Consider the following 24,845-nt stretch of genomic DNA (forward strand, 5'->3'; position numbering starts at 1 on the left):
AGGACTTATTCTCACATCTGGATCGGTTTCCTGACAATCTGAGATCAATGAGTGATGAGGAGGAGGAGAGATTCCACCGGGACAGGAAAGAGACGGAGAATTTTACACAATGAAGACGTAATGATCAATTCACATGTACCAGTGATGAAAAATTAAGATGAAAAATAACATGTTCAAAGTCTGATTCCAGCTCCCTCTGCAGATGACATGGCTCTCTGGTAATCAGTGCACATCCTGTTTGTGAGGAAGGGAAGCGACGACCCTCTTGGGGGGCATAACCTTCACAGCCTAAAGGTGAGGCTGAAATCAATTAGCATGATGTAATGTGTTGAATTCACAGCACAGCTTCAAGCTTCACCTGCTGCTCTGGTCTGATCACAGTGAGTGTGGGGATGAGTAGAGTGATGACAGTTTTATATTTGCTGCAAGAGTAAACTGCACTATAGCCCTTTAGACAGAAATCTACAATTACAATCAAGGGAAATTAGTAAATAGCCATAATCTGTCATCAAATAGCAAAAGATTCTTTCTTTTTTTCCCTCTTGAACAGTTTTGAACATCTCAGTGAGCATCCAGATGCTAGCATCCAAGCTATGAGTGCAGGCTTATGTCTAATTTCTTTCTCTCTGTCAGATGTTCTTGCTAATGTTATTGATCCCATGACAGTAAATCTAATTAGCTGAGTTGATCATTTATTTACAATTAGCATGACTGAGATTTATGTTATTTCTAATGTTATTGATTCATTGACAGTGAATCTAACGAGCAGAGTTGATCACTTATTTATAATTAGTATGACTGAGATTTATGTTATTTCTACATAAAATTTAAAAGAGATTATTTTCGATTGAAAGAAAGCATATGGAACATTAGACAAAAGATTTATTGCATCTTTTAGTTAGTTTTCATGTCACATGAGTTCCACCCTAAGCAGGCCTGGAGAATAAACCAGTAACACTCTATATGTTGATAAACACATGATCAGATAAAATATTCAATAACTTCAATGAACTTGGAATAAAAACAATAAATGCTTGGCATTCTGGGAAATGTAGACAGAGGAAAAGCATTAACCACCCAACCTCTAATGGACAGTTAAACAAGGTTGGTGATGTCACAGTGGGACAGCGGGGAGGCGGGGTTTAGGAGAGAGAGAGGGACCTACATCCCTGTCTCTCAGACCATCAGACCGTCAGTTCCCGAAACCACACACACATGCACACACCCATAAAACACACCATAAAGCACACAAAGGGTCAGAGCAAATAATACAAATAATTCAATAGTTAAGTGAAAAAGTCGCCCACAATATTTGCAGATTTAACAACTGAAATTTTATCAAGAATAAAACTGCATGTTTTATTGAAATCATGTCAAATCATACTCACACATTGACAACTTCTTCTTTTTGTTATATTTCATGATATTTGGCAAACCAGCTGTGACATTACCGCCATCTACTGTACTGGAGTGTGGAGAGGAGACAAACACAATAACTAATCATGTGAAATCAACTTTATAATTCTACTAAATTATCTCGATTCAGTTTTTTTTTTTTTTAATTAAACTCAACTTGATCTTTTACTTTACCAACATCAGTACTAAAAATGCATCAATTGTAAGTTGAATATTTATTTTAGCAATTTCTTTTTGGAAATGCTTTCTTTCTGATTCATAAGCAGAACATTCCATAAAAACCTGGTGAGCCACGTTCATCACAATTACTTTAGGAGATTTAATAATCTGACTTAATCTCTGCCACTCATCTTTCATAGGAAATCCATAGATTTCTTATGGAGCGTGCTTTGAGTTGCCAAGCGACTGTCTCAAAATCTTTAGGATAAAAGAGCAGAAAATGAGCGAAAATACCAAAAAGTCAGTGTTTTATGTGTTTTCTTTTCCCATGTTTTTGTGATCCATTAGAGTTACTGTGTTCATATTCACACAAGGGGGAAAAGTCTCTGTTTGTGGTGAAGAGGTCACGGTCTGTTTGCATGACGAAGTCAAACATTTTACACAGTTTATAGTGCAGTTGTGTAAAATCACCATGACTCTGATACCAGACCACAGAGTAGTATTGACATGATTCTGATTATTTTTTCCACTGTTTAACTTTGAGCTCTCAGTGGTGGGTAAAACACAGAAAAATAGCAGGATATTCATCAGATCAAACTTTTAGAAAACTTTAGTCTCCAAACTGAATGTGAGGAACTTTTTCATTTTACACTGAATAGATCCACATTCATTCAAGTGCAGAGGCCAAAGGCAATCGAAGGGTGTAGGTGGAGCCTGAGTGGGTGAAACACGGTGAGGGAGAGTGGGGGGCCTCTGTCATCTACAGACTGAATCTGAGGACATTCACAGACAGTCATGGATCATCTCTGGACCCAGATGTGGAAATGGACTCTGTGTGTCCTCTTGTCTGTGGGCCGAGGATCAGCTGCACCGTGAGTCTTTCTGCATTTATAAACAATAATGTGTTGATGTTATTGAACAGTGTTCAGATCCCATCAAAGTCTGATTACTTAATGCAGTGGCTGTGTGTATCTGTGAATCTGTCTGTAGACATTACATGGTGGTCATTCCTGCTGTTCTCGAGTCTGGAGCAGAGACTAAATTCTGTGCCAGTCTCCTGCAGCCCACTGAGTCTCTGCTCATGACGGTCACTCTGGTGTCGCAGCACAGCAACGTAACTCTGCTGGAGAAAACATCCAGCACCGAATTTAATGAGTGCTTCCAGTTTCAGGTCGGCTCCCAGCAAAGCTTTTCATTCACGCGCTTGTATTTAAACATGTCAGCATCTTGAATCCTCACAGCAAAAAATCAAGAAACATATCTTTACTAGATCTTTTGTTTGAACAAAATATAAATAAAAATCACCTTGGTGGTAAACACAACAATCCAGTCTGTTGTACATTGTACGTTTTGTCTACACCCAATGAGAATAGACATAAGAAAATTCATAAAGCATAATCGAAATGTATGTAATATTGCAATTTAATTCACCCAGCGCATAATGGGTTTACATACGTGTCAGTGCAGATTTCTGTATCTTTAATAAATGTTTTGGGTTTTTTTTTTTACAAAGAAATGATGGTGTTAATAGATATCCCAAATACAATTGAAACCATATGTTTATATACAACTTTTTCTCACAGTCTGAAGTTAAATCATCCCAAAACTCCTGTTGCTAATTCCAGAGGTCATTGTTTTTTTTTTGTTTTTTTCTGTAACATCCATCAAATTGAGAAGTATACACAGATTTGGTCAGTATCAGAATTAAATGTTTTTTAAACTGTATAAGTTGGATCAAACCTTTTGGGTTTCCTACCACAAGCTTCTCAAAATAATTTTCTGGAGTTCTGGTCCATTTCCTCCTGGTGTTTTGCAAACCAAAATAACTTTGATAACTCTAACTCACCTAAAAAAAAAAAAAAAAATTATCTGAGCAAACTTCATACAGAAAGAAAAGAGTGTTTTGGGTTTTTTTTTAAATATCTGTATGCAAATGTCTGATTTTAATTATACTGAATATTCTTCTGCTACAGGTTCCCACAGTGAAAATTGGAAATGTGCAAAAGTTTGAGGTGCAAGTGCGAGGGGACACGTTTTCCTCAAAAAAAGCCAGGAAAGTCAAGATCAAAGCCTATAAATCATCCAGGATCTTCATCCAGACAGACAAACCAATCTACCTCCCTGGACAAACAGGTAGATATAAACTGCTGACTGGTGCTCTAAAGTCAGATTTCTGCAGTGATATTATGGAGTGTTCAGAGTTCAAAATCATGCACAACAAATTCTGACATATCATTTATTCAACAAAGACCAAGCTGAAATCATAAAATGGAATGAGTTCTTTCTTTTCAATACCAAATGCACTCAGATGAAGTCAAATGTCATCTGCATATGGTTAGATTTATATAATTTGTGGATTTCAGTCCTGAACGTGTTATTAGAGATGGATCTCTGAATCTCTTCATGCTGTTGTTCTGATGGAAACCCAGGACACGAGAGTCCACATGTGAGGCAGTTAGCATGTTTTCTGAGTGGAAGAAAAAAGTTGGGTTGAATCACAATCTTGCGAGAGCATTTAGGATTGTGTCAGCTGAAACACTCATCGGTTTTCCTTCAGTGCGTTTCAGAGTTTTCTCACTGGACTCCAAGCTGAGACCTGCCAGCATGTTGGTGAGTTCTCCTGACCGATGGTGAATGTATTCTGTGCTCCAGTCCACTGACGTCTTGCACACAACAGCTGGTGATCTTTGACCAGCATCGGACCATGGTCAGCAGGCCTTTCCTTTTTAGACATCACCAGCAGTCTGAAACAAGTTTGGGATTTTATTTGTTTTTTCTCCCCCAAGTCTGAATAGGTGCAGAAAACAATGAGAGAATAGAAAGTATGTGTGTGTTCAGGCTAAATTCTCTTTCCTATTGTCTTAATCTTGTGGTATCTGACAGAAACCTGATTATATTTCAAGATCTCAGTAAGATATCTACAATATGAGCCTTTATGCTTGGAATTACCCAGAAGGAAAAGTATGGAAGCTTGAAGGTGCCTGAAAGCAGCTGACTCTGGATTGAGTGATGAGGGCAAACGTGGGAAGCTAGCTTTTTATGGAAACTCTTGTATTGGCTCTCATATTTATTACAAAAAAATGCAAACATTTTTTAGTATTTAATGCATACCAATAGATCTGTGTGGGAGACAGAGATTACAACCTCCCTCTTGCTTATGTCCTACCTTTATTTTCTTTTTCCTTCCTTTCTTCCTACAGTGCTCCTTTGTGACCTTGTGTCCTTCCTCATTTCCTTCCTTATATGCTTCAACCCTCTTGTGATGGACTGAGTTAAAACAGGAGGAGTCACAGGATATATTTAGGAAAATAGGGTTTTTATTTTAACCCAAAATCATAAATGACAAAAAATAAACTGAATTCATAAAAGAGGTCAAAGGAACAAAACTGAACTCAGGCAAAAGTGTAAACAAACTAACTGCACAACAAACATAACTGACCTAACAAAGAAATGACACACAGGGGTTTATATACTGGCTGATCAGACCATGACACAATAGGGGTAACTAAACAAATACAAATAACACAAAACAAATAGTACAGCTAAGTTTGGCTAAACTAAAGATCCAAAAATGAAAATCAAAAACAAACTTTAAATACTAATATTTACTTAAATACAAAACTTAAACTACCATATCCCCCTGCCAGCAGGAACTATTGGTGTAATCCAATTAGCACTTCTTGTTGACATCAGGGTGTGGCCATGGATTTGGCCATCACACCCCCTCCCACTTCCTGGTCTTCAGTCTGGCACCGAGAAAGGTTATCAGCAGTGATGTTGTCTTTGCCGGCAATGTAGTGAACCTTAAAGTGAAATGGCTGCAAAGCAAGATACCATCTGGTGATTCTGCCATTAGTGTCTTTCATTTTTTCTAGCCACTGGAGGGCTCCGTGATCAGTTTGAAGGGTGAATCCTCTTCCCAGCAAATAATATTTGAATGAGTCAAGGGCCCATTTAATAGCCAAGGCTTCCTTCTCCACAGTTGCATATCGCCTCTCCCTTGGCAGCAGCTTGCGGCTAATGTAGGCAACTGGATGTTGGTCCTCTGGTGGTCCCTGCAGAAGCACTGCCCCAAGACCCCTTTTAGAAGCATCAGTCTGCAACAAAAAGTCTTTTGTAAAATCTGGTGAGTGCAAAACTGGATTCTTACTCAGGGATTGGCTAATGTCCTTAAAAGCTGCAATGGCATCTGCTGTCCACTGAATTTTGGTGGGACTTCTGGAACCCGTCATGTCTGTCAGGGATGCTGCTCTACTTGAGAAATTGGGGATGAATCTGTGGTAAAATGCAGCCATTCCAAGAAAAGACCGTAGCTGTTTTCTGGTTTGTGGGAGCGGACAGGATGCTATTGCATTAATTTTGTCCACTTGAGGTTTAAGAGTGCCACCTCCAATGGTGTACCCAAGGTACTGTATTTCTGTCCTAGCAAGAGCACACTTTACTGGATTGATGGTAAGGCCTGCGGAACGCAGCCGATCCAGGACCTCCTTCACATGGTCAACGTGCTCTTCCCAAGTTCCACTGAAAACCACAACATCATCAAGATATGCACAGGTGAATGTTGAGAGCCCACAGAGTACCTGATTCATTAGTCTTTGAAATGTTGCTGGGGCCCCGTGCAGACCGAATGGAAGGACCGTGAACTCGAACAATCCCCAAGGGGTGCGAAATGCAGTCAGCTCCTGGAACTGTTTAGAAAGAGGCACCTGCCAGTAGCCTTTAGATAGATCAATAGTTGTTAAATATCTTGCTTCCCCCAGGTGCTCAATGAGGTCATCAATACGTGGCATTGGGTAACAGTCAAATTTTGATATGGAGTTAAGGTACCTGAAGTCAATGCAAAATCTTATCTTGCCATCCTTTTTTGGAACCAAAACAACTGGGTTGCACCACTCACTTGCTGAAGGTTGAATGATTCCTAGAGACAGCATGAGGTCCAGCTCCTCCTTCAGCTCCACCCGGAAGCGTTCTGGTATTCTGTAACTCAGGCGTTTTATAACAGCTTCCGGTTTTAGAACAATGCTGTGCTCCACCAGAGCGGTGCGACCTGGGCACTCTTGAAATATGTCAGAAGTAATAAGAGGCATTACCTGAGACTGTTGCTCATGGGTGAGATGGCTTAGGTCCAGCCCAGAGGATGTTACTGAAGGCAAATAGTCATTAACCTCTTCCTCCTCGTCCACTCTGCGAATGAGCAATACCTCAGTTTCATTCTCCTTCCGTGGAACCCACTCCTTGAGAAGATTAACATGGAGCACTCGACTCCCTCGCTGGAAACCTGGTGTGGAAACTTGGTAGGTAATAGGTCCAGTTTTCCGCAGTACTTCAAAAGGTCCCTGCCACTTTGCAAGCAGCTTGCTGTCAGAAGTTGGCAACATTACCAAAACCTTCTGACCAGAAACAAAGCTTCTGTAACAAGCTTTTTTATCAAACCAAACCTTTTGGTGTCTCTGAGCAGCTGCCATGTGACTCTGAGCCAACTCACTCATCTGCTGCAGTTTATCCCTCATATGGAGAACAAATGAGATAATATTAACAGGATCTTCTTTACTTTGATCTCCCACCCATGCATCTCTCAGCAGGGTCAAAGGGCCTCTCACATCATGGCCATAAAGGAGCTCAAATGGAGAGAAACCTGTGGAAGCCTGAGGAACCTCCCTGTAGGCAAAAAGGAGGTATGGCAGCCACTGATCCCAATCCGATCCTGTATCATTAACAAACTTACGAAGCATTTGTTTGAGGGTTTGGTTAAACCGCTCCGTCAGACCATCCGTCTGTGGGTGATATGGTGTCGTCCTCATGCTCCTGATGCCCAACAGCTTATAGACCTGTTTCAACAGTGTGGACATAAAGTTAGTGCCTTGATCAGTTAAAATTTCCTGTGAGAATCCAACTCTGGAGAAAAGTTGAATCAGTGAGGAAGCCACATGCCTTGCTTTAACAGTTTTTAATGGAAAAACTTCAGGATATCTGGTCGTATAGTCTGTAATAACCAGCATAAAGCGATTTCCAGATTTGCTTTTTTCCACAGGTCCAACTATATCCATCCCAAGAAGTAGAAAAGGTGTGCCAATAATGGGAAGAGGTTGAAGTGGTGCTTTGGTTGGGACTCTAATTGAGGTTTTCTGACACTCAGGGCAGCTTCTGCAAAACAAAGCAACATCTGATCTTAAACCAGGCCAGAAAAAGTACCGCTTAATGAGAGCAGTGGTCTTATACTTCCCCAGGTGGCCAGCCCAAGGAATAGAGTGTCCCAAAGTCAGCACTGTCTCACAAGCCTTCTTAGGGACAACTAACTGCTTTAACTGGCCATGTTTATGGTATAAAATGCCATCTTGCAGAAAATACTGCTCTTTATTTATGTCAGACCCTACAGAGGCCTCCCCCTTAGCCTTCAGCAGCAAGACAGACAAAGTTGGATCATTCTGCTGCATTTGTCTGATGTTTGTGGGTATCGAAAAACCCAGTGGCATATCTGGAGCCACTTCAGCTGAACTCTCACACAGTGCATGTTGAAATTTCTCACGCCTTTTTTGGCTCCGTGGCTTCCGAGACTTCCCAGGTTCTGTCTGCAACTTGACCTCAAAAAAGGATAATGCCCTGAGTGTTGCAACATGCTCATCTTGACTTTTAGCTTGTGCCCTGGTTACAGCCACATTACAGCTCTGTACATCCCTCAATAAATCATAAATGACAGGGAGATTCTCCCCAAGAACTACAGGATAGGGTAGGTTATCAGCTACCCCAACCTTCAACAGGTAGGGAGTCCCCTGCACCTCAACAAACATATCAGCAGTGGGGTACACTTTCTCGTCACCATGTACACAGCAAACTGATATTGTTTCTAAGGGGCATATGCAATTAGTTGGTACATGATTCTTGTGTACTAGAGTCTGTGTGCTGCCAGTATCTATTAAAGCATTCATTTTATGTCCAGCAATCTTCACTTGAATGATTTTATTTGACTGCTTTACTTCAAGTTTAATATCCATCCTCTCTTGAGGCACAAAACACAGTTGAGTTAGCTTACTTTGATTCTTGGGGCACATGGGCTTGGTGTGACCTTCTTGTCCACAGAGGTAACACACTGGTGGTCCTTTCCATATCTTGGAAGGCTGATTTTCTCTTAAAAAAGGCTTACCCACACCCGTTGCTAGCTTTTGATGAGGCTGAGAGGGTTGTGACCGATGTGAGTCTTTGGCAGCTCTCCATGCACTGTTGCTCCATGGCTGACTCCTACTTCTGGCAGCTACAAACACATCAGCCAGAGTAGCAGCTTCTGCAGCAGACTTTGGATTGTGCTCCTTGATCCAAACCTGAAGCTCAGGACACAGCATTCTCAAAAATTGTTCCAGAATAATCAGTTCACCAACTTGTTTCACAGTTTTATCTTCAGGCTGAATCCACTTCTCATAAAGTTCTTTCAGCCTTGAATACAGTTCTTTTGGACTCTCATCAAGAATTTCAAGGCAGCGAAATCTTTGTCTATAAGTTTCTGGATTTATATCATATTTTTGTAAGATGGCAACTTTTACCTTCTCAAATTCAAGGGAATCATCCACATCCATGTTAATATAGGCACTGCGAGCCTTACCTGTCAGAAGAGGAATGAGGTGAAAAATCCAGTCTGACTTTGGCAAACGATAAGCAGCTGCAATTCTCTCAAAAGTGGTAAGAAAGTGTTTAATATCATCCTCAGCAGTTAATTTTTCCAATTTAGGATGATGAAAATGCACAGACTGACCTATTGAGCTGGAAGCTTAATCTAAATCCTCAGCTTGAGATGTTGCTTGAGTTTGATGATCAGCTTGATTTCCAACAAGCTGTGGGTCATTTGATATAGGCTCCGTGGACAGGGTAGTCCTGGCATGCATTTCCATCTGTAAAAGCCGAAACTGGTGCTGCAGACACTTGAAGCGCTGTTCTTGTTGTGCAGAAACCTCTCTCTGCTTTTTATCCCAAACTTCTTGTTGTCCCATGAACGCCTGAAGACTTCCAGCAATATCATGCAGCGTTGGCTCTCTGGTCTCACCAAGCTCAGTGTCTCCAGCTGCTGCTGAAGCTCCTCCTTCCATTTCCTCCTTGTCTGACTGCTGGGAAGCCTCTTTGGTCTCAACCTTGTTTGCTTTCCTTTGGCGCACACCATTCTGCATGGCTCAAAAATGTATTGGAGGAGTAGTAAAAAAAAAAATCCTCCCAAAAAGCAAAAAAAAAAAAAAAATCCTGGCTCCTCAACTCAAAATCCCACTTCTGACACCACATGTGATGGACCGAGTTAAACAGGAGGAGTCACAAGATATATTTAGAAAAATAGGGTTTTTATTTTAACCCAAAATCATAAATGACAAAAAATAAACTGAGCTCATAAAAGAGGTCAAAGGAACAAAACTGAACTCAGGCAAAAGTGTAAACAAACTAACTGCACAACAAACATAACTGACCTAACAAAGAAATGACACACAGGGGTTTATATACTGGCTGATCAGACCATGACACAATAGGGGTAACTAAACAAATACAAATAACACAAAACAAATAGTACAGCTAAGTTTGGCTAAACTAAAGATCCAAAAATGAAAATCAAAAACAAACTTTAAATACTAATATTTACTTAAATACAAAACTTATCTAAACAAACTACCATATCCCCCTGCCAGCAGGAACTATTGGTGTAATCCAATTAGCACTTCTTGTTGACATCAGGGTGTGGCCATGGATTTGGCCATCACACCTCTTTTCCATCCTTCCTCCCTGTTGCAATTTGTGTCATTCCACTTTCTAATAACAGCAAAATTCCTAGTGAAAGCCTGTCTGCTGTATAAATAACAGATTGAGAACTTTTCAGATGTAAATGAATGTTAAGCACTGAGTCCTGCTGTAATTCTTGTCTGGAAACCAAGAGAAGCTTTGCACAAAAAATGTGTCAGAATCTAAAACTATTTTATACATTTTGACTTGTTGCAGGTTGAAACTGGATAATCTTTAATATTCTTCATGTTACATTATTGATGTTGCCCCAGACAAGGACATATATACTTATATGTTATATACAGATATCTGTAAGATAATGTCAAATAAAAAGCCAAAGTAACCACAGTGATGCCTGATTACATCACGCATTTCACATTTAGTTGCTTTTCTTCTTCTTCTGCCATGAATGTGGTTGGTTTGTCACACTTTACTTTGATTTCTAATTGGAAATTGGAAATTTAATCTTCCACACTGCCGAAATTATTTGACTATTTAAACGTTTACTTAAATGAAAAGATGGCTTTTTGATGTAAAAGAAAACAAGAAAAAAGAAAGAAACAATTCTTTATTGTCAAATCATCACTTTTCTTTCTCTCACAGTACAACATCATTCAACTGCAGGTAAGAAAACATGAGCAAACCTACTTGCATGTCTTGTTAGTTTTAGTATTAGTTTATTTTTGATTTTCACACAAATCAATGCAAATTAAGGAGCACATATATTTGGAGAAATCTGAAAATGAGTCATATATTGATGTCTGATAGTTAGTAATCGATATTTAATTTCTCTGAGCTAAATTTCCACAGGCAGCTTTTGAAAGATGCTTTGTACTAAACACGCATAAATACCTCTGAAGTTTACAAAGTTGAGCATAGTGATTAATCGTGAGTCATCACAGGACTACAGTGTGATTACAACTAAAGACGAGTCTAAGACTAAAGATCAGAGCATATTCAAATCTTATCCTGTCATCCACTGCATAGCAAAACTGCTCTTCTGATTTGCTTTACTGAACAGGATTCTAGGAGAAACAAGATTAGACAGTGGCTGAATGAAACATCCAATAGCAGATTCTTGCAGCTGTCCCACTCCCTGAACTCTGAGGCCTCTGAAGGATCCTACATAATCACTGTGCAAACAGATGGAGAGAGGAAATTTCACAGCTTCAAGGTGGAGAAATACGGTAAGTTAGCCCTGATTTTATGGGTCGGTCGTTCATTATTTCTATCATTGTGAGCAGAAAATTTAGCAAAATGGAAATGAGTTATTTTTATTGTTTCTAGTTTTACCCAAATTTGATGTGACGATACATGTGAAGAAGAAAGTGAATGTCTGGAAAAGAGAGTTTGATCCTAAAGTTTGTGCTCAGTGAGTAAAAGTTTTTGGTAAAGCTTTTTTTGATACTTGTATTGCAAAGTTGCTCTAGAAGTTGCTTTAAACTTTGCGATATTGTGGAAATAATGATACTTTACTGCAAAGTCGGCACTTTTACTGGACTTTAAATCAACTTTTAGAGCAACTTTGCATTGGAAGTGTCATAATTTGACGAACGACACTTCATAGTCATAGACATTCATAAAAGCTCTTTCATGTTCATGATGGGTGTTATGTCATATTTATGATTGTCAGTGTTATGTGCACCCTGTCAAATAAAGTGCTACTGAGTTTTTTCTTAACAAACAGCAGATTTCAGACTTTAAGTAGTTTTTTCTACATTGAATGAAGGTACACATACGGACAGCCTGTCCCAGGAAGTATTACACTGAAGGTGTGCCAACCTCACGATGAACGATTTTCCATCTGTGAAACAGAGACAAAGCAGGTACGGTGGTAAATACAATTATCCTGTGAGGACACAATCACACCCAGACTCTTCCAGTTTATACAGCTGCAGCACAACAATGTAGAGTTATGGATATATTGTTCACTTCGACTGCTTTGATACCAGTTGGATGAAAGAATGCTGTGTAGACATGTAGGTGAAAATGACCATTAACTGATTATTTGTCCATCAAACCCAGATGGAAGAACAACATGTGCCAAAATCTACAATGAGAGATATTTGTTTGCTTTCTTTTACCACATATTCACTCACCTTCTGTTGACTTTCCAGACAGACAGGAAAGGCTGCGGTACATTTAACTTTAATATGTCCGTCTTCAACCACAATCAACATTTACTGGAGAATGTTCTGGATCTCGAAGCTGTGGTGGAAGAGGAGGGGACAGGTCATTTGAATATCTCTTTGCTAAAAGATTTATTTTTCCATACTTAAATTTTAAAGTGCTTTGTATCATGAACTCATTAAATGGAGTCAGTAAACGGGGGAGACTTTTTCTCCCCAGGTATTTCTCGTACTCAGGGGAAGAGGATAGATCTTGTAACGTCATATGGAACGCTGTCTTTTTTGGATGCTCCGAAGTTGTATGAGAAAGGGTCGAATGTGGAAGGAAAAGTAAGTGGAACAAATGCTGTTTAGTTTTTCAACATGTGCCAAAGCAATTTACACAATGAGTATTATCAAATATGCTACATTTCTGTTCTTTTCTATACCAACAGGTCAAAGCAGTTGATTATGATGACAGACCCATTCCTCACATGAAACTGCTTCTGTTTAAGAAGTTTTACGATCAAAGTTTGCTACAGAACCTCATCACTGACAGTGATGGTGTTGCTGCTTTCTCAATAAGCACTGATACATTTGAAGGGCAAATCGACCTTTTGGTAAGACAAACATTGATGTGGAGACATTTGTCTGACTCTTGGTGGCTGTGAGATGAAGGATTCCCTGTTCTAGCCTCTTGTTGAACTGCCCACCTCCTTGTTCATCATAACGTGACAGCAAAGCTGTGCATTGCCCTTTCTAACGTTTCATCTGCCAGATATAGTGAAGCAATCCTGACATCTGCAGTTAGATATTGCACAGAGCATACAGTGGATATAGAAAGACTCCAAATCTCAGTTAAAGCAATGATGCCTAACAATGAGAGTAAGATAAAACATTTCCAAACCTTATTATCCTCTAATGTGACATTTACCTCAACTTGAGTTTGTATCTGGGAGAGGTGGGATAATTTAAAAAAAAATAGACAAATAATGCCCTGAATGCATAAGTCTGCACAAGCTTCATACATGACATCATAGACCCCAGTTATTTGAACTGGCAGAAGAAACAATACTGAGTAATATAAAGTATCACATCCTCATCATATCTATCCTAACAGCTTATTTGATCTGCTTATTTCAGCAACAAGATACTTCAATGTAGAGACACTGGGTGGATTAACTTTGGTTCTCTCTTTGAGAAGCACTTTTTGATTTTTATCTCTTAAAGAATCTCGATGAATAAAACTTATTATTAATTTGTAAACAAACATTTGCGATGGTGAAGCCTTGGGCGGTAAACCTAATCTCCCTCACATCTCACAGTGGTCGCTTCTTTAGCACTGATGCATTGATTTTTCTAAAAGGTGCATTTCTGAACCAAAGTTCAAGTCGATTATATTCATGTTGCATCATGTTCATCTTTAAACGTTAGTTAGGTCAGTCGCCTGAGGATGAAAGAACCTTTGTGAAAGGAGGACTGACTTTGTCCGAGGTGCTACCTCCTTCTCCTTACACCGGAACAAGCAGCTCTCTGGAAGTAACGAAGAATATGTCTCTCTTATGTGACCAAGAGAGTGAAATCACTGTGAAGTACACCATAGTAAAGGAAACCCAGGGAACAGTGGACATGTTCTGCCTGGTAAGTACCCTGCAGGCCATCGGCATGTTTTATGAAAGTATCATGGAATAAAAACACTTGAATAACATATATTCCAATGAAAACATTTCTAAATTGTCATGTGAAAAAAAATTTTTTTCATCGGAAGATTTAATATTAATGTCCAAATATTTTACTTTCTTCTCTGTTGCTTATGCAAAACATGTTCATTACATTTAATGCACAAAATCATTCTCAGATATTGAGATTTCACCCAATCAGTTCTGCATTAAGGAATGTGCTATTATAGGTCTATGTCATAATTATGCAAATGAGCTGCTGCTGCTGGCCACACCCTCCTAACTAAGTGTTTACATTATGAGCACCTCATGACACATGAAAATGACACAGTGGTACAACAGTACATTTCTGAGCCAGAAGCAGAGGATCAGAGTCTCCTGAACGACCATCAAGCCATAAACCTCCATTCTGAACTGATCTGCACAAACAACAACTTTCATTGGCAACATCTCAGGGACATTACAAGCAGAAATAAGATGAAGCCATGCAGCTCTGGGACAAAATGCATGGACACATGGATGCATTTTCTGAATTGCAGCCGACAGCAAAATATTTTCCTTTTCCAGCAGCCATTGCAACGTTATGACATGGGTGGAGCTCCACTTGGGTTGCCAAGTGAGGGACTGGGCGTGGCTTGGGGTTGCTAGATAAAACAAATTGTGACATAACTATTTAGAAGTTTTTGAAACAGGCTGAACATTTTTACTTACCACCAAGAAAATGCCAGTCTTTTGTTGTGTTTTTTTTTTTTTTTTTGGGACAGTTTCTAGAAGCATGAGATCTCAATATGGAAGAAACATACAACATGTTTTGCATAATAATGGACCTGGACCAACTTGTTACACCCGATGCCAATTCAATTTAAGCTGAACTTGGTGGGTGTTTTAGTTGTGCCGACTCAAGGTTGTAACAGCAGATCATTTCTCACCAAAACAAGTCACTAAATGATTTAAACACACTAAACATTTTTGTACCACATCAAAACCGAAAAACTCTATAGCATCTTAGTGCTGTTTCCTCTCCAACTGGGCAGGTCCAATCCAGAGGAGCCTTCATCATGCAAGGGAAAAAACAAATCGTTTTGCAAGATAAGTTAGGTTGGTAATGATGTGTTCAGATATTTTAATATTTACTGTACTCTTAAAGTCGCTTTGAAGATAACATTTTTAGTGTTTAATTTTTGTCATAGTGACGTATGGCTGGCCAAAGGTTCTGATAACTGGTTTGACTTTTCAGTGAATGAAGGTGAAGTGTCCTTCAGCCTGACGGTGTCTGCAGACATGGCTCCAGCAGTCCTGGTTGTGGCGTACGCTGTTCTGCCCAGTGAGGCTATGATTGTTCGCAGTACTTACTTCTTAACCGAGGAATGCTTCAGCAACAAGGTCAGTTCAAGAAAACGACTTGGTGGAACCAATCTTCGATAGGTTTGATCCAGAGATCAATCTTTTGTAGTTACATATTTTGGTATAACAATATCGGATGTGGCAACTTACAAAAAAGGAAGAAAAGTAGTTTCCACTAATAAAAACTTTTACAACCCAGAGTAAATAACTATTGGATACCACTAAGTTTAGAGGTTTGATGAGGTTCTCTCTGCACCAGGTCTCTCTGCAGATTTCTCCGTCTCCAGCCGTTCCAGCAGAAGAAATCAAGCTGCAGCTGACGGCTCAGCCTGGCTCTGTGTGTGGCGTCAGCGCCATCGATCAGAGCGTCTTCATCAAGGAGGCTGGACACTCTCTGGATGCAGACAAGGTAATGTGTCAACAAACACATGTCTAGCTTTTTATTCAGCCTGAAAAGATGACACCTTACCAGTAGCTTTAGCTCTTGTCTTTATTTTTCGAATGCCTCAGTAAATAAAGTTACTGTTTCAAATTCACTGCTGAATTTTTGGGTTTCATTTTACATTTCTATTTTGATCCTTTTGATCCTTAATGTTTACTTTCTTAGATCTTAGTTCCTGTAATCATTATTACTCAATACGTCTTGCCATATTCATGTCATTACTATTCCTGTGAGTTTCTTGCCATGCCAGTTCATTCCTCTATATGTAGTTTATTTAAATGGATTTATTAGTGTTAGCTTTCTCTCTCTGGTTAGTTGTCGATTTTTTCTTCTTCGTTGTGTTTATTGGTGGTTGGCAAACAACAGACTGATGCATGGTGCGGACGAGAACGTCACTGAAGGATTATCTTCTGTTATACAGATGTGCTAATTTACTAAATGTTACTCCATAATTTTAATTCTAATTTTGTATTTTCAAGAAAATCAACCAAATGTAGTTCAACTTTAATTCCGTTTAAGTTTTGAATAAATTATTTTCTTTCTTCCCCATAATGTTAACAGTGTGAAGTGACAGGGTCTGTAGTCTCATCATCTCCTCAGTACTCACATTACCATTGCAATGTTCAACGTCTCTCGCTTTATTAGATTTTTTATTTCTGTTTTATGGAAGCTAACTAATTGCACTAATGTGTTTCTAGTGGCTTCTTTGCAGGATTATCTGTCACTTTGTTTCCGTTAACTCCAGAGTGAAATAACCTACAAAAAAAAAGAACCAAATGTACTTTTTCTATAGCTTTCTTCCTTTATTATTCATATTTCTCCAGTTTGCTGGTTTGCAATCTTATTCTTCTTCTTCTTCTTGTGTGGGGAGGACGTGAGTGGAAGAGCGGAGGAAGAGAGAGTGCGAGAGCGAGTGGTTTTCTTTATCTTTTGGCTTTTTATTACTGATTCTTCACTGGGTGATTTGTTTTACTTGTTTAATTGTTGGTTTGTGTTAAGTTTGGTCACGGTTTAAGGTGTTTTTCGGGGGCATTGGGTGTGGCCGCGAGGCCGGCGTCTTCGGACGCCGTGGTGGTTGGTCCTCCACGCTGACGCGGAGGTACGGCGTCAAGGTGGGCGCCAGCTGTGCTCTTAGACGTGTGAACTCTCTTGGGCTGGATGCGGCTCTGTTTTTTTTACCGATTTTAATCTTTTAAAGTTAAAAGGGATACCTCGATTTTATCAAAGTGTTTTTAAATTGTGTGGCTTTTTTAAGGTACACAGATCAAGCGCGAGTGATTCTTTGTATTGGCTGTTAGAGGAGCCGTTAGTGTGCTGTGCACGTCTGGATGTTGCTGACGGCAGCGTTCCGGGCATAACCGACATGCTGTCTAAGGCCAAGATAGTGACCCTGCGGCGACTAATCCAGGTGGCTGGACTGGATTTTGACAACGGTCAGGAGGTCACTTTGATGCTGGGGGTCCGGTCAGCGAGATTTGCACGACGTTTTTTGGAAAAAGTGAAGGGGCGCCTGACGGTGGAGGACAGACAGCTCCTGCGTAAACACGCTGCAAAGGAGTGTCACCCTGACCCGTCAGACCCTTTTCCGGAACTGTTTCTGGACCCGAGATTTGAGGAAGACAGCGGTCCCCTCCTTCGAGACCTGGAGAAGAACCTGGATCTGTGTAAGACAGGATCGAAAACATTGTACAGAGCCTACACAAAAGTCCTGAATAAGAAGACTTTGTGCAAAAGACCCGAGTGCGTGTGGGATGACAGACTGAGAGGCTCTCGGCCTCAATGGAGAACGTTGTATAAGCCCCCAATACGAAAAAGGACCGGGGACCTACAGTGGAGAATACTGCATGGCGCCATCGCCACGACCTCTTTTTTATCGATCATTAGTCCTGGCGTAGTAAATGAGTGTCCTTTCTGCAGGTTATCCGAGAGCGTTTTTCATGTTTTTACTGAGTGTGCCCGATTGCCTGTCTTTTTCACTGTACTGGCGAGTTTTTTTGATCTTTTTAGTATAGCTTTTACCAGTTCTGTTTTTATTACTGGTGTTCCTCATAGTAAAGCCACGGCCTCTAAATCACGGATTTTAAATTATTTATTGTCCGAAGCCAAGATGGCTATTTATTTGACTCGACGCGATAAGATGCAGGCTGGACCTCAATTGAGTGTCACTGATGTGTGGAAAATCAATGTGAAAGCCAGACTGAGGATAGAGTTTTGTTTTTACAAAGCAACAGGCAACCTCAAAGATTTTGTGGACCTGTGGGGTTTCGAGGACAGATTATGCTCCATTTCAGAACAGAACAACTTGGAGTATAACAAAATTCTCTTGTAAATGTTGGATATTGTACGGATGATTGTTTTGATTTGTTTGTCATTGTCTTTTTATAAATAAATGTATTGCTAAAAATAAAAAATTAAAATTCTTCTTGTGAGAGGAGGGTGTGTGAGGAGGAGCAGAGGAAGAGTGAGTGAGAGTGCGATTGTGTATCTTTTCTATCTTTGTTTTTCTTACTATTTTTTTCACTGGGTGACTAGTTTACTTGTTCAATTGTAATTTTGTGTTAGTTTTATCACGTTTTAAGGTTTTTTTTGTTCGTTTGTTTGGGGTGTGGCCGTCGGCGTCTGACGGCAACAATGGTGAGTGTTGTCGGTGGTGGGTCGTTCTCCACGCTGACACGGAAGAAAGGCATTAAGGTGGGTGCTGGTTCTCCGTGCAGCATGGAGGAAGTTTGTTTGGCGGTGGGTGAGATCATTGGGCACGGGAATATAAGGTCGGCTGCACGTATGAATGGGGCAGTGGTGTTTGTTGAGAAGGTGGAACATGCACAGCAGGTGGTGGAAAAGGGTGTTTCGGTGAATGGATTGTTTTTACAAGTTTCACCGCTCACGTTACCATCCACTAAGATAATGCTGTCAAACGTACCTCCTTTCATCAGTGATGAATTTTTGATTAAAGAACTGTCGAGACACGGAAAGGTGGTGTCGCCGGGGAAAAAAGTCCTTTCCGGGTGTAAATCACCGCTGTTGAAACATGTTGTTTCTCACCGTAGACAGTTATTTATGATACTGAACAGAAAGGATGAGGAAATGAATTTGCGCTTCCACGTTAGAGTGGATGATTTTGATTATGTTTTTTGCCACATCAGGGCAGATGAAATGTTTTGGTTGTGGGCAGGAGGGCCACATCATAAAGATGTGCCCTGATAAGGCAGAACTGGCCAAGCCGGACTCGGCAAAGCAGCAGCCTGTTGCCGCTGAGCAGGGTAAAAAAACAAATAGTGAGGTGAATGTTGTGGAGGGAGACACTGCTAATGTTGCGGCGGGAGAACCCCGCCGCTGCTGCTGCCGCTGCTGCTGCTGCTGGCGCGGCTGCCGCTGCGGGGGAACCAGCGGTGGTGGAGGAGGATGTGACAGAAAACATTGTTAAAGAGGCGGTGGAGGACGGTGGTAATGGTGCGAGTATAGGAGAGGATGAGAGCACGGTGGTGTGGTGATGGGGTGAATGGTGGTGTGGGTGGAAGTGTAGGGAAGGAGAGTGATGGTGTGCAGAAAGAACAGGAGGATGTGAGGGGTGATGAGGAGCATCGAGTGTGTGGAGATCAGAGCGAGGGGGGAGGTTCAGGGGGAGAAACAGGTACAAAGAAAAGACAGTGGAGTCGTTTATAGTGGCTGGAGTGGAGGGAGAAACAGGTGAGGTGGAGGAGGAACTGGAGCTGGAAGCTTGTGTCCCGGTGAAACGGCGCAGCAAGAGGAAAAATGTGGTGGCTTCTGTGCAGGCCAGTAAGAAGGAAAGTAAGCCGGTTGTGGAGAACAGGGAGGTATCGGACAGCAGTGATGAAGAGAGTTATTTCTCAGATACCAGTGAAGCTTCCGTATCTCAGACGAGTAGAGAACCGAGATACCCGGTTGAAACATTTAGAACCTTTTAAAACAAACAAAAGGTCTCAGAGGGATAAAACTTGAGAGCTATTTCCCAAATTTAAGAATTTCTATTTTTCCGCAAGGCATCACATTAGACATAAAGAGGACTCAGGTTTCACAGACACAGAAATTTTTAGGTTAAAGAAAATAATGTCTAAAGCCAGAAAACAATTTTATGATGTAGGCCTACAGTAGTTTTTAATATCTATTTAATGTTTTGGTGTGTTTGTTTTAGCCTTTTACCTAAGATGGATTCATTTAAAATAGCATCCTTGAATCTAAATGGGGGGAGGGAGGCTGAAAAACGGGCATTGATTTATCAGATGATGAAACAAAAGAAAATTGATATCGTCTATCTACAGGAGACACATAGTGATTGTACAATATAAACAGACTGGGGCAAGGAGTGGGAGCGAGAGGTGATTTTAAGTCATGGCACCTCCAAGAGTCCGGGGGTGGGTTTTCTTTTTTCAAAAGCTTTCACCCCACTTTCTATAGAAATCGAACATGTGGTGCAAGGGAGATGTCTTATAGTAAAGACAAAATTTGATTGTTTAAATATGTTTTTTATTAATATCTATGCTCCGATAGCCAATGCAGAGAAGAAATGTTTTTATGAGAAAATTGGGGAGAGGCTGGGTGATTGCGGGACCGAGAATTATGTTTTTATAGGTGGGGATTTTAATTTTACTGAGAACGAGTTTTTAGATCGCAATCAGGCAGAGCCACATCCGGCGGCCCAACAGGTCTTGAAGCAGCTGGTCTCGTCTCATGGCCTGGTGGACGTATGGAGGAGGATGCATGCAGGCGCCAGGCAGTATACATGGTCCCACATTGTTGATAGTAAAATCTCTTTAGCTCGTTTAGATCGTTTTTATTGTTTTAAACACCATTTTAACGTGTTTAAAACATGCCAGATTTTACCAGTGGCTTTTACAGACCATTCGTTGCTTTAAGGTAGTGTTTTTATCAGAAACATTTTACCTAGAAGCGCGTACTGGCATTTTAATTCTGCTTTAACTTATGATCAGAGCTTTAAGGAGGTTTTAACTTATTTTTGGGCTGGTTTTAGGGAAAGGAAAGCTGATTTTAGCTCTCTTAGGCAGTGGTGGGACTATGGAAAGGTTCAAATAAAACTGCTGAGTCAACAGCACACTGTCAATGTCACTCGTGATATTGCCGGATCTATCAGAGATCTGGAGATGAGTATAGTGGAATTAGAACGACTTAGTAACTCCACAGGAAATCGAGAGTATTTTGAAGCTCTCAAATCTAAAAAGCTAACTTTAGCAAACCTGCTGGAAAATAAAGTCCAAGGCGCATTGGTCAGATCCCGGATACAGGTCATCACAGAGATGGATGCTCCCTCTGGCTTTTTCTTCAGCCTGGAGAGGAAACACGGACAGAGGAAAATGACCCACTCCTTGCTGTCGGACACTTGACATTTGAGCGAACCGGGGCAGATAAGAAGGAGGGCTGTGGATTTTTACCGTTCTCTGTTCCGCAGCGAACACAGAGAGAACGACGAACTGTTGGAGGAGTTCTGTGAGGAACTACCTCAGGTCTCTGCGGAGACCAACCTGGAGTTGGAACGGCCTCTGAGCCTGCAGGAACTACACACAGCCCTCCTTGGCATGAAGGGTCGGAAGTCTCCAGGCGTTGACGGGCTCACGGTCGAGTTCTACAAGGCCTATTGGGAGCTTCTGGCCCAAGACGTGCTCGACGTATTCAACGAGAGTCTGTCTACCAGTTCGCTCCCCTTGTCTTGCCACAGGGCAGTTATCACCCTGCTGCCTAAGAAGGGAAACTTGCAAGAAATTAAGAACTGGCGCCCCGTGTCCCTCCTTTGTACAGATTATAAAATCCTCTCCAAGGCCCTGGCCACTAGGCTAGGGAAAACCATGGAGCAGGTCATCCACCGGGATCAGACCTATTGCGTCCCCGGCAGGTCCATGGTGGACAATGTCTACCTAATTCGGGATATTTTGGAAGTCTCCGGTTCATTGGGTCTACAGACAGGCTTGATTTCATTAGATCAAGAAAAGGCTTTTGACCGCGTTGAACACGACTTCCTCTGGAAAGTAATGAGGAGGTTTGGGTTCAGCGAGGGTCTTATCGCCAAGATCCAGGTGTTGTACGGTGACATTGAGAGTGTGCTGAAGATCAATGGCAGCCTGTGTGCTCCTTTTAGAGTGTGTAGAGGCGTTCGACAGGGCTGCGCGCTCTCGGGAATGCTCTATGCACTCTTCCCTTTTAAAGAAGATGCGATCAGACATTCACGGCTTGGTTTTACCCGGTTTTAAAGACAAATTGGTTTTGTCTGCCTATGCTGACGATCTCGTGGTTTTTATTAAAGATCAAAAAGACGTCAGCGTTTTAACAGAAATCATAAGAAAGTTCTCCATGCTGTCTGCCGCCAAAGTAAATTGGGGAAAAAGTGAAGCCCTGGCTGTTGGCGAGTGGCCCGACGGACTCCCGGCTCTCCCCAAAGGCATGACCTGGAGAAAAGATGGCCTAAAATATCTAGGCGTGTATTTAGGCGAGAAAAGTTTTGTTGAAAAAAACTGGGAAAACCTAGAACAAAAAATATCAAACAAACTTGCGAAATGGAAATAGTTGCATGAAAAAATGTCGTACAGAGGAAGAGTGTTAGTGCTTAATAATCTGGTCGCATCACAACTATGGCTCAAGCTCATTGTACTAGATCCACCATCAGGGCTGCTGGCAAGAATACAGACGGAAATGGTTAATTTTTTCTGGAACAATCGTCACTGGGTGCCACAGTCGGTGTTGTTTTTATCCAGAGAAGAGGGGGGCCAGGGCCTTGTCCACCTGGGCAGTAGAGTCACTGTGTTTAGGATACAGTTTTTACAAAAGTACCTGATAGGATCTCCTGTGTGGAAGGATGTAGCCAGTTGCATTCTAAGACGCGTGAATTCCTTTGGATTGGATGCTGCTCTGTTTTTAACAAATTTTAGTCTTCTAAGGTTTAAAGGAACTCCGCAATTTTATCAGAGCGTTTTTAAATCATGTGCTCTTTTTAGATTGCGTAGAGCGGAAATGACTGATTCTCTGCATTGGCTATTAGAAGAACCCTTGGTGTACGGAGCAAGACTGGATGTTGAAGAGGACACGTTCCTGGGACTAACAGAGACGCTGTCTAGAGCCGGAATGGTGACCTTAAAGAGGCTGATTCGAGCGTCAGGAGCAGACTTTGGCGATGCCCAGAAGGTCGCTGCCGCACTGAAAGTAAGGTCTACAAGAATGATGGAACGTGTCCTGATGAGAATAAGAGAAAGATTGACTGGAAAAGAGGAGTTTATTTCAGGCATACAAGGATGGAGAATGCCTGCCAAAAGAAACATATCCTTTTCCTAAGGTTCTTCTGAGTCCAAGCTTTGAAGAGGACAGCGGTCCTCTGCTAAAGACCATAGACTCAGAAATGGATTTGTGCAAATGGCACCAAAGACTTTATATAAAAACTGTGTGAAAATTCTAAACAAGAGAACACTTCGAAAGAGGGACGTCAGCGTGTGGGTTGAAAGACTGAAAGGACAACCAATGCACTGGAGGACAATGTACAAACCGCCGATTAGAAAAAAGATTGGCGACCTCCAGTGGAGGATACTCCATGGCGCTATAGCCACCAACGCATTTTTATCGGTGATTAGTCCTGGTTTTATAAATGAGTGTCCATTTTGTAGGTTGTCAGAGAGTGTTTTTCATGTTTTTATAGATTGCACACGTTTGATAGTCTTTTTTAGTTTTTTATCGACTGTTTTTAGTCTTTTTAAAATGATTTTTACCGATGCACTATTTATTAACGGAGTACGTCATAGTAAAGCGACTAGTTTTAAGTCAAGGCTTTTAAAATATTTATTAGCCGAGGCAAAATTAGCTATATATATAACTCGAAGAGACAAGATGCAGGATAGACCTCAAGTTGATGTTGTGGCTCTGTGGAAAGTAAACATCAAGGCGAGGCTGAGTTTGGAGTTTGCTTTCCACAGGGCCACTGGGAATGTGCAGGGTTTTTTAGAGTTATGGGGATGTGACAAAGTGTTGTGCATCATTTCAGAAAATAATGAACTAATTTATACTGATGTTTTATTATAATGTATTTTTTTTGTAATGTATGACATAGGATTATTGTAAAACAAAAAAAAGGAAATTGTTTTATTATTATTGTAAATAAATGTTTTGGTAAAAATCAAAAATCAAAAAAAAAATTTCTTCTTCTTTTTTTATGGCGGTTGGAAAGAAACATGTTGTTGTGGATTACCGCCATCTACTGGAGTGGAATGTGGACCTAAATGCTAAAAGATGTCTGTGATTGGATCATTAACAAAAACATCATAACATAAAGACGCACAGTTCTATTTGTGAGCAGGTTTTTCTTTTTCAGATATTTAACTTGCTTCCAGTCAAGATTGTATCGACTGCACTGTATGACGTGGACGACCCAATGGACTGTGTGATTGTGAGACCAAAGAGAAGCACTCAACAAGAGAGAAATGATGCCGACACACTTTTTCTGGTATTTTTTTTTATTATTATTTTATTTTATGTACTGAACGTTAGTAAAATAACACCAAAATGCCAATGAAATGTTTACTCCACCTAAAATTTTAAATTTTTACAAAATGTAGTTTTCAAATGAAATTATATTTAGAAAATAAGTTGTCTACCAAGTCTGGACTTACTAGTAAATCTCAACTCTGAATATTTTATTTAATTTTTTAATTTTTTAAATTCATTCAAGTCATCACAAATATGTGCACAAAACTTCGCCAAAATTTTTACTAATGTTAAAAATAAAATTTTTGTGCTATTGTGGTCTACCATTAAAAGAGAAACACGACTGAAATCAGATGAGTAAGTCGGTCACACAATGTCACTGAAAACATGCCACTTCCTCCTTCCACTTCCTCCTTCCACTTCCTGTCGTCTTCTTTGTGTTTTCTGCCAGTAAAACATCCAGTTGCTGAAACGTGATGCAAACACTGTTTTCATTGCAGTTTTTTTAAAGGT

The 24,845-nt window shown here is 40.6% G+C and overlaps 1 protein-coding gene across 1 annotated transcript in view; it reads left to right on the forward strand.

Moving 5' to 3' along the window:
- Positions 1–2,306: 2,306 nt before the first annotated feature.
- LOC129369963 (alpha-2-macroglobulin-like) overlaps positions 2,307–24,845 on the forward strand; it is a 34,971-nt gene continuing 12,432 nt past the window's right edge. The window contains exons 1-16 of the mRNA XM_055045666.1: positions 2,307–2,447; positions 2,566–2,746; positions 3,549–3,708; positions 4,133–4,185; positions 10,927–10,947; positions 11,345–11,510; positions 11,611–11,695; positions 12,053–12,149; positions 12,441–12,555; positions 12,673–12,782; positions 12,887–13,051; positions 13,866–14,072; positions 15,145–15,208; positions 15,348–15,493; positions 15,714–15,863; positions 24,220–24,351. Coding sequence (XP_054901641.1) covers positions 2,371–2,447; positions 2,566–2,746; positions 3,549–3,708; positions 4,133–4,185; positions 10,927–10,947; positions 11,345–11,510; positions 11,611–11,695; positions 12,053–12,149; positions 12,441–12,555; positions 12,673–12,782; positions 12,887–13,051; positions 13,866–14,072; positions 15,145–15,208; positions 15,348–15,493; positions 15,714–15,863; positions 24,220–24,351 — 1,929 coding nt within the window. The 5' untranslated portion in view covers positions 2,307–2,370. The remainder of the gene's footprint in view (positions 2,448–2,565; positions 2,747–3,548; positions 3,709–4,132; positions 4,186–10,926; positions 10,948–11,344; positions 11,511–11,610; positions 11,696–12,052; positions 12,150–12,440; positions 12,556–12,672; positions 12,783–12,886; positions 13,052–13,865; positions 14,073–15,144; positions 15,209–15,347; positions 15,494–15,713; positions 15,864–24,219; positions 24,352–24,845) is intronic.

This window comes from Poeciliopsis prolifica, unplaced genomic scaffold (assembly GCF_027474105.1).
Source record: "Poeciliopsis prolifica strain line A6 unplaced genomic scaffold, Auburn_PproV2 SCAFFOLD022, whole genome shotgun sequence".
In the NCBI taxonomy this organism is placed as follows: Eukaryota; Metazoa; Chordata; class Actinopteri; order Cyprinodontiformes; family Poeciliidae; genus Poeciliopsis; species Poeciliopsis prolifica.